The sequence below is a fragment of the Thermobia domestica genome, chromosome 4, assembly GCF_964235325.1.
Source record: "Thermobia domestica chromosome 4, izTheDome1.hap1.1, whole genome shotgun sequence".
Classification (NCBI taxonomy): domain Eukaryota; kingdom Metazoa; phylum Arthropoda; class Insecta; order Zygentoma; family Lepismatidae; genus Thermobia; species Thermobia domestica.
In genome coordinates this window covers 301,559,025-301,571,816 of record NC_137457.1, presented here as the reverse complement: position 1 = coordinate 301,571,816, position 12,792 = coordinate 301,559,025, and the positions used below count along the sequence as shown (strand labels likewise).

General features: G+C 37.3%; 1 protein-coding gene across 1 annotated transcript in view; it reads left to right on the top strand.

Annotated features, from left to right (window-relative positions):
- Positions 1–1,379: 1,379 nt before the first annotated feature.
- Positions 1,380–12,792, top strand: part of Pif1 (Pif1 DNA helicase) — an 81,382-nt gene continuing 69,969 nt past the window's right edge. The window contains exons 1-2 of the mRNA XM_081756373.1: positions 1,380–1,942; positions 4,842–5,387. Of these exons, the coding sequence (XP_081612499.1) occupies positions 4,851–5,387 (537 nt within the window). The 5' untranslated portion in view covers positions 1,380–1,942; positions 4,842–4,850. The remainder of the gene's footprint in view (positions 1,943–4,841; positions 5,388–12,792) is intronic.

The window sequence follows — 12,792 nt, the reverse complement described above, 5'->3', positions numbered from 1 at the left end:
GGTCCTTCCCTTAAGGACTTTGGTCAGAGAGCTGCAATCGACAACTGGCACTTCAGTGCAGACAAAGAGCGTTACACAAACGTGAAGTTTTAAGATAAGATTTCTTTTAAACATGTATATCAATTGTCCAATTCAAAATTGATTAACCTGAATCTATTGATTGTCTGGTTTTGAAATTTTATGCCCTGATGTAATCTCTTCCTTTATCAAACCAAAGGCTGTGTGTGTATGGGGGGGGAGGAATCACAATTTGTACGTGAGAGATACCTGGCGACTATCATTTTTGGAATGGGGAGTGCGTCTGACTGAAATTTTGCGCCCTGCCAAAACTATGAAGAAAGAAAATCAAATATGTATGACGCAACAATACTCTTATTTGAGCAAAATGATGATAATCTCAATAGGGCTAGCATTACAGGAATCGTTACAGAAATCTGACGCATGTCATATAATCTTTAGTTAACAGATATAATTTTAAGGTTATGGAGAAAAATATTCCAGCAATTGAATTATTTTCTTTGCTTACGAAGCATAAGCAGATGCCTAAGCTGATACAACAAATAGATGTTATGCGCATTTACTGAAAAGATGGGTTCTACTCCATAGGGTAGTCCATATACCCTTCGTGTGCTAGGTCCTGGGGGGGGTGGAGGAGATAAGATTTCACATCAAGTTACGTCACACAGAGTCGCACCCCTTCATTTTCATTAAAAATAGAAAAGCCAAGAGAAACCAATTTCATCTCACTTTCCTTTGTGGCAGTCGGACACAAATCATCACACTTATCTGCAAAAAGCACTTTTCAATTCAGATTATTGGGGGAGCCTCAGTTCCAATGTTGGGGGGTCATGTCCCCTCCTTTCTCCGGGATTTGTGCCCGTACGTACAGCTGAGACAATTTTCCAGCATGAGGAGAGGAAGACAATTTTCCAGCATGCATATTCTCCTCTGGTATTTATTGCAATTTGAGCCCAAGAAGCGGAAGTGGAATTAATGCATATTAATGAGACTACTAAACGCACTACAGCACGAAGTTCAGTTTGAAATACTACAGAATACGATTCTTTTTTTAAAATGGAAAATCCAAGATAAATCAATTTCATCTTACATTCCTTTGTGGCAGTCGGACACAAATCAACACATTTATCCCAGAAAGCACTTTTCACGTCTGATTATTGGGGGGGGGCAGTCCTCCCAGCTCAAAGATTGGGGGGACATGCACCCCTTATCCCCCGGGATTTGGGCCAGTGTGTATTACGCTGGTATAAAATAATGAATTCAGCCCTTTTTGTTTCAATTTGGTACTATTTTTCAGCCCACTCCAGAGGTAGGACTGTGGCAACACTGGTGCTTATTTACGAAGACTGAAACAAAAAAGAAAAGAGTTCGGCAGTGGCTGTTGTAGTGGGTGCCTCGTGTCTGGTGGTGCTCCGTGAGGAAGAAGGCTAAGTGGGACTTGCTATACATCCACACAACACTTACACTTTCTGTTACAATTACACGTACATACATTCCCTTCTTTTTTATACGCTTTCCTTTTTCATTTTACACTTCCCACTTACCCTTAATTTTTTGCCCTGTTCATCTTGGCTTTTCGCCCTCTTTCCCTGTCTGAACTTCTTTCCCGATTTTGACCTTTTCCTGACTTTAACCAATTTTCTGACTTGTGCCCTTTTTTCCCGATTATTCCTGTATATTACTCTATTTTGTTTTTGAATCATAAATCCTCTGTTTGAGGTACACATTTGACAATTTAGTATTTGTAGCACACTTGAATAGTAAGCTGGTGCACCTACCTATTTGACTGATAATAGTCATAAGACAAGACAAGACAAAAAAGAAAAAATGTTGCGCTAGGTTCAAAAAGGATTTAAATTTTAAAACCCGTAGCCATTGAAATTATAACAGTACATGAAAGAATTGGGACATCTGTAGTTCAAAGGTAATTTCAAATTTAGTTTTTTGTTTGTTGCTTTTCTTTCTTAATGAAGTGCAAAACATTGTAAATTACAATATAACACGGTAAATTGTCTATTATTATTCTTTTACATGAAACAAAGTGATTTATTGTGGAGATGAAGTTTGGTATATGGTGATGGATTTTGGAATGTTTTATAGACAGAATTAGGTGGTCTAATTACTTATTTAATTAGATAATGCAAAAATGTATCACTTCCCAAAAAAGGGACAATGCAGAAACACGAAGAGATTGGGCACATTGGTGTAGTTGTGAAATGAATAAAGCCTTTATGTCGCATAATAGGTACCGCATGGTAAGGCTTACTTTAGTTAGGTTTCAGTATGATATCGTAGTCTGTTAGGTTAGTTCTTTTGGGTACGTTCTACTATTCCCGGACTATTTCGTGGAGAGGCACTTGTTTTACTATACTTGTCCATAGATTGTAAAATGTACAGAAAACTTTGCGCAAGTCTTTAATTTGCCCATTTCATGTCGAGAACAGAACCCAACCAACCCCTAACTAACTTGGTAGTGATTATTATTCGAAATACAATATGGACGTATGGCATAAAAACTAGTGCATAGAACACGAACTTATGCGAAGTGGCCACTAAACAGCACGAATGCTATGTAACCGAATCAGGGCAGGAGCGCAGCAGGGGGCCTAGCGGTTACGATGGGGGGCGTCGGCAAGGTTCTAGATTACTGGTCCCCCATCCCATTGAGCAGTAATAAAGACAGAAGAAAACGCCCTGCGGGGCTCTAACCCGCCTTTACTCGCTAACGCTCGCTCGGTAATACTGTGAAAATTAAATGTATAAACTTTAGTACAGAAAGAAATCAACCCAGCTACTAACCTACACGGGGAATGAGTAATCTAGAACCTTCCCGGGGGGGTCCGTAGGAAGCAGGCACGTCAACGGCGGAGTGTATACACATAAATGAGAATAGTGTAGGAAAACACTTCGTGTGTCCTAAATTGCATAGCTTGTGTGTTGCACAGCTTTGGGGGAAATACTAAATACCATCCAAAAAAGTACCAAAATGTACTAATATTGGTTTGGTTAGGTGTTCCTTTTCTTTTCTGTAGTTTTGTTTATTTTTGTAGTTTGTTTCCACACTTGCGACAAGTTGTTCTCTAGTTTAGTAGGCCATGCCTTTCACACGATTTGAACAACTGACACTCGTTATTTTTTGTACAACTCGATAAAACTCAAACAAGATATGTCACAATCTTGTCATTTACGTACTATTTCCACACTGCCTTTCTCATAAATCATGACGAGTGTACCTCTCGGCAAATAGTTCCTTCCGCCTCCACATATAGTGTAGCTTACATCAAACACAACTAATTACAACAACAAGTATTTTCTTAACTTGAACTATTCCTCTCACCTAACTTTCACTCACTCTTCCTCACAAACCAAAATAAATTCTCTAATTCATTTGGTAAATTTTCTAAAGTTGGTCCGGCGATAGAGCAGTTAACTTTTTTGTAAGGAAGTAGAGTATTCGGGCTAAGCTCTGCTAAATGGTGACTGCAAGCATTTTTTTTTTTTTTTTGGGGGGGGGGGTTCAGGGTAGTGCAAAGCTGGTTGGAATGTGTTAGTAAGCTCAGGCGTGAAGCGATGGAAAGTATTGGCATAAAACACTCGTTGCTGTAACTATCTCATTTATTTCTAGTAGTGATTCTTCATTTCTCATTCCTCAATGAGTTCCTGTCCGTTGAACGCCGAACTTGCCACCGAAGGCCGTTTTCTGAATTATGTGTCTTATCACGCATGATAGTAGATAATATTAGGGTGGAGGCACCGGTTATGGCCACTTTAAGGTTGGTTTAAAGGGACAAGTTCTGCCGATAGATGTCAGTACAATCTTCGTGTTTCTCTCATGTGTCTTTTACCTTTCCTAAAAATTCACGATTTCTCTTAGAAATTTCAACTTTTTAGAGAAGAAATTTCATAGCCTTTCGAAGGCAAATATCCTGGCCGATTTTTATTTAGAATTTTCTTCATTGTTGAAATGGATAACCAAACCTTTAACAACGGAACTGTTTCAACAATAAAGAAAATTTTAAATAAAAAATCGGCACGGATTGTTACCTTCGATAGGTTATGAAGTTCCTTCTCGAAAAATTTGAAGTCTGAAGGTTAAAATTTGTAAGAGAAATCGTGAATTTCCGTGAAAGATAAAAATACATTAGGGCGACACGAAGATTGCATTGACATGTATCGGCAAAACTTGTCCGTTTAAATCAACCTTAAGGACTTTAAACGGGGCCGAAACCAGTGCCATTTCTTAAGAAAATCAGGTTCGATTCGTATTCGGAACAGATTTTCTCGAAAAGTCTGTGTTGGGACCAGAATCGTTTCTTCGGAAAAGTCGGGTTCCAGGTTCGCTTACCGTTAACATACCTGGCTGAATTTTTAGCTTCGGAACCGAAACCCAGTTGAATCCCATTTATGCTTATCGATTGAATTTCTAAAAGTCTGTTGTCATTCTGAAACCAAAATCCAATTTGAAACTATTTACGCTTACGATTCCGTCACCTTTAGCAATCCTGATGGAAATTTTTAAATACTTTCCGATTCTGAAACCGAAACCCAGTAGAACCCATGTATGCCTATTGGTTCCGTTAGTGTTAACACCTCTCGTTGAGTTTTTAAAAATCTGTTCCCATCTGTAAAATCGAAACGCAGTAGAACCCGTTTAGGCTGATCCGTTTCATTACCATCAACAACCCTGATCATAATTGTTAATTAATTCTGCAATCTGCACTAAGGAAATGTCTTCTGATTAGCTGATTTCCAGAATTACTTGTATATGCTTTATGTCGACAGTGACAATTTTGTGATGTCTGCCTTTTTCTCTTTTCTGATAGGTTAATGAAATGATGGATAAACTAGATCTTAGTGTTACTTGTTCAGTAAATTTGGAGTGGGTCAATTCTCGAAAAGCCAACCTGAAAACCTGTGTCGTACGCCTAGTAAGAAATGAATTCCGTGATATTTTCCTTGAGATTAAAAATGAGAAGACAAAATCCAAATATCTTGTGAAATCTGTTAACGTTCACAAGAAATTCATGGCTGAAGGAAAAGCGACAATTCATTTCCAGGAGGAGAAGCTGATGGTAATGTTATCCAATGCTCCACCTTCAAAACTAGCCGTGTTTCTAAATACACTTAACGTTAAGGTGAAAAACCAGGGACAAGAACCTGTGATTAGTTTGAGAGCTCGTTTGTTGTCGAGTAAACCGCCGTCCACTGAAGAAATCAGCCCAGTGACTGCACAAGACATTAAAAAGTTGCAAGAAAAGAAGTTGAATCAAAGTCAGTCGCCATTAAGTAATCGAGTGCTGAAACCGAAGGACGTTAACATTACTACACCACCAACAGGTATCAAAAGGAAACCTGGCGATGATCCTAAAGTAAGTATATCTTCTGTATGATTTAATAGTTAAAGCATGTTCAATTTGTTGTATTCCTCAGCACAAATTCGTTCAGAAAGCTAATGTTTGTAAAACCATATTCCGTTGATCATCATCATCTGAATAAGATTACTTAAGAGGCCCCATTACGGCGAAATTAAAATAGCGCTAATTTTACAGTAATTATATGATATCTTCAAATAGATAAAAGTTAATCGAAAAGTGGAACAAGAGCTCGCTAGACAATATTGTTTTGAAAATCGCGTTTTCAAACAGTTGCAAACTGAAGACTACTAGGTGACTCGCGATAACGGTACCTCATGCAAAATAATAGTGTCTAACGCGCTCTTGTTCCACGTTTCGATTACCTTTTTGTATCTATTTGAAGATATCACATAATTAATGTAAAATTAGCGGTATTTAAATTTTGCAGTGATAGGCTCTTAATTCCAGTGGTCTTGCATAAAATCACCCTTCTACCTACATACAATATAGTCCTCTTCGTAAGCACTGATTAATACTCTCACTAGCTGACTAATGGTTATTAAAGAACCATTGCTGCTTTGCCCCACTTGTTTCACTTACGTTCTTTTTTTCCTTCCATTGATAAGCTTGATTTGTCTAAGGAAAGTGACAATATTAAACAATACAAGTAAAACCACGTGCACTCTTACTTCGATAAATTTCAGATATATACTAGTGCTGTCGAAATCGGTTTTTGAAAAAACCGAAAACCGGTTTTTGAAAAAAGTGAAATTTCATAAAACCGAAATGTCGGTTTTGAAAACCGCTTTTGCGGTTTCGGTTTTCAAAACCGCATTTGCGGTTTCGGTTTTGAAAACCGCTTTTGCGGTTTTCGGTTTTCAGAAAATCGGTTTTCTGAAAAACCGAAAACCGCAAATGTCACACTAATATCAAGTAACGACGAGAAAACAGCTAAGAATCTTTCCCCACTCCGGCTCACAGTTGCCAGATGGAGGGAAATTTCCCTCGGCGTAGGGAAAAAATTATCAAAATTTGCAGAAGGAAAAGAAGTTATTTTTTCTTAAAATGTCTTAAAGTGAAGGAAAATTCTTGGTGAATATACTTTTACAATTGGCAGAATAAAAAAATAAGTTGCAATTTCTCAAAGAGGCACGGCTATCGTTATTGGGAAGTAAAAAGATACAGAATAAAATATGATCGGTGTTTCCTTCACGTATAAACTACTGCAGGTGTCTGGGACTTTCGATAAGAAACCAGTCAACACATGCAAAAACCACAACATTCACATTTATCGGAGTGGCAACAAATCAACAATAAAATTGTGTATTGAGATAGAGATTTTTTTCTTTCTTTTCTCTTTCTTTTTTATTAAGAAAGGGAGGTGGTGCCTTTTTGTTAACAAAAGAAAGAGTGGCAGTACTATTTTTAAAAACAAGGGGAAAGAGCAATAATAATATAAAAGATGTCAGTCTAAGTGGATGATATTTCAAATTGAATTTCATGAGTTGCATGTGTAGTGATCTTAAATAGGGATATACCTTATTTCTATTGAGCTTAGTGTTGGCTTATTACCCTATTTTAGCGGGTACCACCCGATTTTCAGGTTCTATATTCGTCTCCCTCTTAAACATATCTTAATCACGAAAAACCACCCGCTTTTTGGGATTGGAGAAAAATCTAAGAGGACTTAGTTGATAAAGTGTTGGTATGGTATATTCAACGTAAACCGCTACATCTCTGACAATCTCAATCGCGATTGAGTTAAATTTGGACTCGCGCTCAGGCTCAGGCTCTGGGCTATCTGAGCAGTGCACGTGTGCAGAATCATTTGCTAATAAGAGATCTGCTCTAATGCACAATGGTTTTCTTTGTGTAGTTCATGTGTTTTTAATGTAATGTATTGGAGGCTCTATACGAATGAATATTCGTTTGTAGATGTTGTAACAAACATACTTGAATTATTCATGCCTTCACAAGGTACAAAGAATGCCGAACGACAATTCCAAGACTCTTATAGAAGCGAATTTACGTTTCTTAGCCAGGGCAGAACTCAGTTTGAAGCAAAATGTACACTCTGGAAAACGGTTTCGTTTGAAACGTAGGATGCAGGGAAGCAAATTGGACCTCCCCTGATTTTTATATATTTTGTAAATTAGACCACGAGGAACAAGAATATGAAGGAAATTTGACATTCCGAGTTTCGGAACTCGAGATATTCGAACATAAAGTGACCACGGAAGTAAACCGGACTCCACCTGATTTTTATATATTTTGTAAACTAGATCACGAGGAACACGAAGCTGAAGTAGTTTTGACATTCCGACCTCCGGAACTCGAGATATTAAAACTTAAAGTTTAATATAGACGCTATCTATCTATATGAAAAAACACAATATTCTCTATACGAAACACATTATGTCTTGTGAGATATATAAAGATAACCAAGAAAGTTCTGTCGCTTTTTGTGGAGGTCTATGTTCAATTGACCCTCATACCGTGAGTTGAGTGCGAATGGAGATAAGGCGAAGGTCAGTTGTTGGTGTGGGTATATCCAACATTCTACCTGGTTGTGGCAGTTCAGTTACAACGTGAACTTGTGTAAGGATGGAGTGAATATGGAACCTCCACAGAGCATCATAAGAGCGTGTATGCTGTACGAGTTCAAACTTGGATCAAACAGCACTGCAGCGGGGCGGAAGATACCTCAGGCCTTTCGTGAGGGTGCCGAACAGTGGACAGACATGTGAGGAACTGGGGCTAACATTCAATGTTATAACAAAAGAGACACTGACCAAAGCTTAAAACTTTACTTTATTTTAAATTATAATTTGTAATTGTTTCGGATATCCTTCTTCAGACACGATCGAAATTAATGAAAATACAGACATATATATAAATGTTTTTATAACAAATTATAATTTAATTGAAATTGTAATTGAAACAGTTACAAATTATAATTTAAAATAAAGTAAAGTTTTAAGCTTTGGTCAGTGTCTCTTTTGTTAAAACAATTAATCCAAAGCCATGAATAGTCTTACTATTCAATGTTAATGGAGAAACCATTCTCCAGCACCTCCATCAATTTGGGAAGCACTACAAGTTGGGTCTATGTGTCCCAGATGATTTGTCTCCGGGCCAGAAAGCTACGCGTGCAGACACCTGTGATTCTTTGCTGTCTCGTCTGAGGAAGGAGCCATTTCTGGACAGGGTGTTGACATGTGTTGAGAAGTGGGTCCTGTACGAAGCTTCACGGCGTCGTCATCATTGGTTAAAATCCCACGAACCGGTTCCAAAACAGCTGAAATCAGCAATGCAGCAGAAAGTCCTCCTGTGTGTTTGGTAGACTGCTCACGACATCGTGCATCGGGAACTGCTACCGGGTGGTCAGAGCAGAACATCAATGCAACTGCGTACTGTCAGCAGTTGAGCCGTGTTCAAGAAAAACTCAAAACCCTGGAGCCAGCACTTCTCAATCGCTAAGGGGTTCCCTCGTTACGGAACAACGCTATGCCCCACATAGCTAGAATGAGCCGGGACACTATCCTACGCTTTGGATGGGAAACACTATTGCATCCGCCATACTGTCCGGACATTGTACCGTCCTGTTCCTTTCCTTGGACACTCACTTTAAAGGACTCCAGTTCAACTCCGTAGTAGAGGTGCTAAATGCACTTGATACCTTCTTCGCTTCACGGCAAACCAAGTTCTACCGCGAAGGAATCCATGCCCAACCCGAACGTTGGCAGAAGGTCATTGATACTGATGGGTACTATTTTTGATCTTCCAGGTACGTCTTAGGTGACATATCGATGCTCTAAGTGATAGGTCAAAAAGCGACAGAACTTTCTTCGTTACTTTTATACATATTACATAAAACTACTGTATAAGTTCTAGTATCTCGAGTTCGGGAAGTCGAAATGTCAAAATTTCTTCAGATTCGCGTTCCTCGTGGCCTACTTTACAAAATATATAAAAATCAGGTGGCGTCCAGTTTGCTTCCATGGTCAACTTATGTTCGAATATCTCGAGTTCCGACATTCGAAATGTCAAAATTCCTTCAGATTTGTGTTCCTTGTGGTCTAATTTACAACATATATGAAAATCAGGTGGGGTCCAGTTTGCTTCCCTGCAGCCGAAAAGTACATTGGAAGTGTCATCAAAGAAATAACTAAAAAAAAAAAAAAAGTACTAAGGATCGCAGGTCAGTATTTGTAACACAGAAGTTCACATCAATACTTACGGTTTAGAACCCCTCACTTTTCTGATTTTAAAATATGGCAACCCTAATTTAGCTGTCACTTGTACAACCATCGAACTATCCCTTTCGCACTGTGCTGCACATATTACAATAATAGCCTTGGAGCAAATAAAAAAAAGTTAAAACACACATATAAATCAATACATTTGTCTCGATCGATAGATGCTTTCACAATTGTTAAAAGGTGTAATTAAAAACAGCAAACATTGTTTCTGCTTTGAAAAGGACAATCCCTTATAAAACCGCAAACACGGTTTCGGGCGGCTTTCGCTTTCGAAAAGAGCTTTTGCGGTTTCAGTTTCGAAAAGAGCTTTTGCGGTTTCAGTTTCGAAAACCGCATTTGCGGTTTCGGTTTCGAAAACCGCATTTGCGGTTTCGGTTTTGAAAACCGCTTTTGCGGTTTCGGTTTTTGAAAACCGCATTTGCGGTTTCGGTTTTGAAAACCGCTTTTGCGGTTTCGGTTTTTGAAAACCGCATTTGCGGTTTCGGTTTTAAAAACCGCTTTTGCGGTTTTCGGTTTTCAGAAAACCGGTTTTCTCAAAAACCGAAAACCGCCAATGTCACAAAAATTCAACAGCACTAATATATACCCCATTCCCTTTTCAATTATTATGTTCCTTTATCGTAAGAAACTAATGAGACTTAAACTAAAAGGAAAAAAAAAAAAAAGAAAAACGTAAGTTGAAGATTGAAAATTCTATATTTCACTCTAGTCGTATTATTTCTTAACATTTCCATGTTCTATACATCGTTGTGGAAATTTCACAGTGGCACTAAGTAACATTATGATGGATGAAGCTTGGTCAAACTTCCTTCAGCTGAACATCCGCCATGTTATATTGTAACTTGTGTTAAATTTCATAAAAAATTCTTACTTCACAAATTATTATATTTAATTTCATTTACCAGTTATTAGTAAACAAATATTTCAAAGAGCTTATTTTTGTTTACTCTCTTATCAGGATTTGTCTTATCTGTCGCATTTTTTCTGTTTTTTGAAAGAGTTGTGCTGAGGGAGATAATTTTTTTTTTTTTTTTTTTGCTGAAAGGTACACATTGGATAATTTTGATTGCTTTTGTAGTAGGTAATTTTTTATGAATAACAGGGTGTCTATCGGTCACGAAAGTCATGAAAGTCAAGAAAAAGTCACCAAATTTAGCTTTTGGGTTACGATTTTTTTTATCTGTACATAAATAAGTACAGACTGGAAAATTTTGTTCTATAAAACGTCGAACTTTACCACCAAAAATGTCTATGGTCGGCTTTAGATGCTATCAAATCGCAAGCAAAGCACGCTTCTATCGCATGCATTCGGGCTAATTCGCTCTTGAGAATGTTACGGAATTTTATGGTTTGGTAAAGAAAAAGTCACGAAATTTCATTTTAGGATTTTAGTAGACACCCTGAATAAGCATATTTTTTATCACTATGTTGCGAGCGGTGATAATATTTAGAAAAACGTAAGCAAAGGGCTAATATTCACCGCAGAAAACAAACCACACCTCTAAGAAATACCTTCGAAGAACATTATTTCCGTCGTTAGCCTAGACCTAGCCTAGAAAAGGATTTAAAACATGGGGCGAAATGTGGATAGGTGAAATTGGTTACAAAAAATTTAAAGTATGTGAAGCGTAATTCTTGTCAGACGTAAAAGATATTTATGGTAACTCAGGTTTTTTTTTTTTTTTTTTTTTCAGACGCACAGTGGGGCGAAAACGCAAAAAGCTGGCCAAAATATGATAACTATATTCAAATTAAATGAAATTTAGTATTAAGGGGTTATTGAGGTTGCTAATTACGATTCTGCAACTAAAGTTGAAATAAACAAAATGGCGGAATAAAATTTGCAAAAGTCGAAAAAGTCGTAGAAATGTTCTCAAACGTGGCGATAAAGGGGTTATTGAGGTTGCTGATTACGATTCTGCAACTAAAGTTAAAAAAAAAACAAAATGGCGGAATAAAAAGAATGTCATTATACTTCGTAATTTTCACAATCTATCTTTAACAACATTCACTTTTTTCACATATTTTGATGAACAATTACTTGTTACTTACGTTCTTATTTATTAGAAATGTATTATTACTTAAATGACACAAATTATTGGTATTTGATTCGGTTATAACTGCAACGGCTTGTCACCGTAACATTAAATGAACAATAATTAACATCAACACACTTCGTAATTGGCACGTTTTGGCAGCTACTATTTTGTCGACAGCATTAATTAATATTCAGACTACCATTCTACAAAATATGAGCGTGGTGCACGAGGGTGCACATAATGTTTTCAACGCTTTAAGTTAATAAAATATATAAACAATGTGAAAATGTTGCCTGACTTGCGATTCAAATTATAAATTATTACTAATTATTATTAATTTTTCACTTCATACACTTATTCTACTTACCAGTACGATATAGGAAAACTTTACAGATTTAAAAACTATGAACGCGTTCGAAAGTTACAACCGTTTAAACGGACGCGTCACAATTCTTCTATTATTCTGTACGCATTGGACCTGCTGAAGGGTCTACTTAAGAGTGGCTCAGGTAGTCGGAATAAAGTAAAAACCCTATTCTATTTATGGATTTGGACCCTTCTAACATCACTCTAGCCAACTACATTAAAAAAATCCTATATTACAAACTTTCGTCTTTTTACTTTTGGCCAGCTTTTTGCGTTTTCGCCCCACTGTGAGACGGCGGAAATCAGTATAAAAGGACTGCTCCAAATCACATTTATGTCTCCTTTATCTAAATTGAGTGTAGGTTTTTTCTTTATGAATGTAATAGGCTTTTTTAATTTTTCGTTCAGTTTTTTGCTTTCTCTATCTAACATGAATTAGCAGTGTTACGGTTGTGCGATCCCGATCCCCATGTTTTAATTCCTTTTCGAATTGTGACAAGGCTGAAGATGGTGATAATGTTCTCCGAAAGTACTTCCTAGAACAGTGGTTTGTTTTTTGTGGTGACGATTAGCCTTTTGCTTATGTTTTTCTGAGCATACATTTTGTTTGGGTTTCTATCATCTATACGATGAATAATTTACATATTATGATCTTGAAGCTTTGCTGGCGTCTACTATTAATCCAATGTTCTCGGGATTGCTGCCAGAGTGAGTGTTGCTGTGAGTGCAATCCCGAGAACATTGGATTAATTT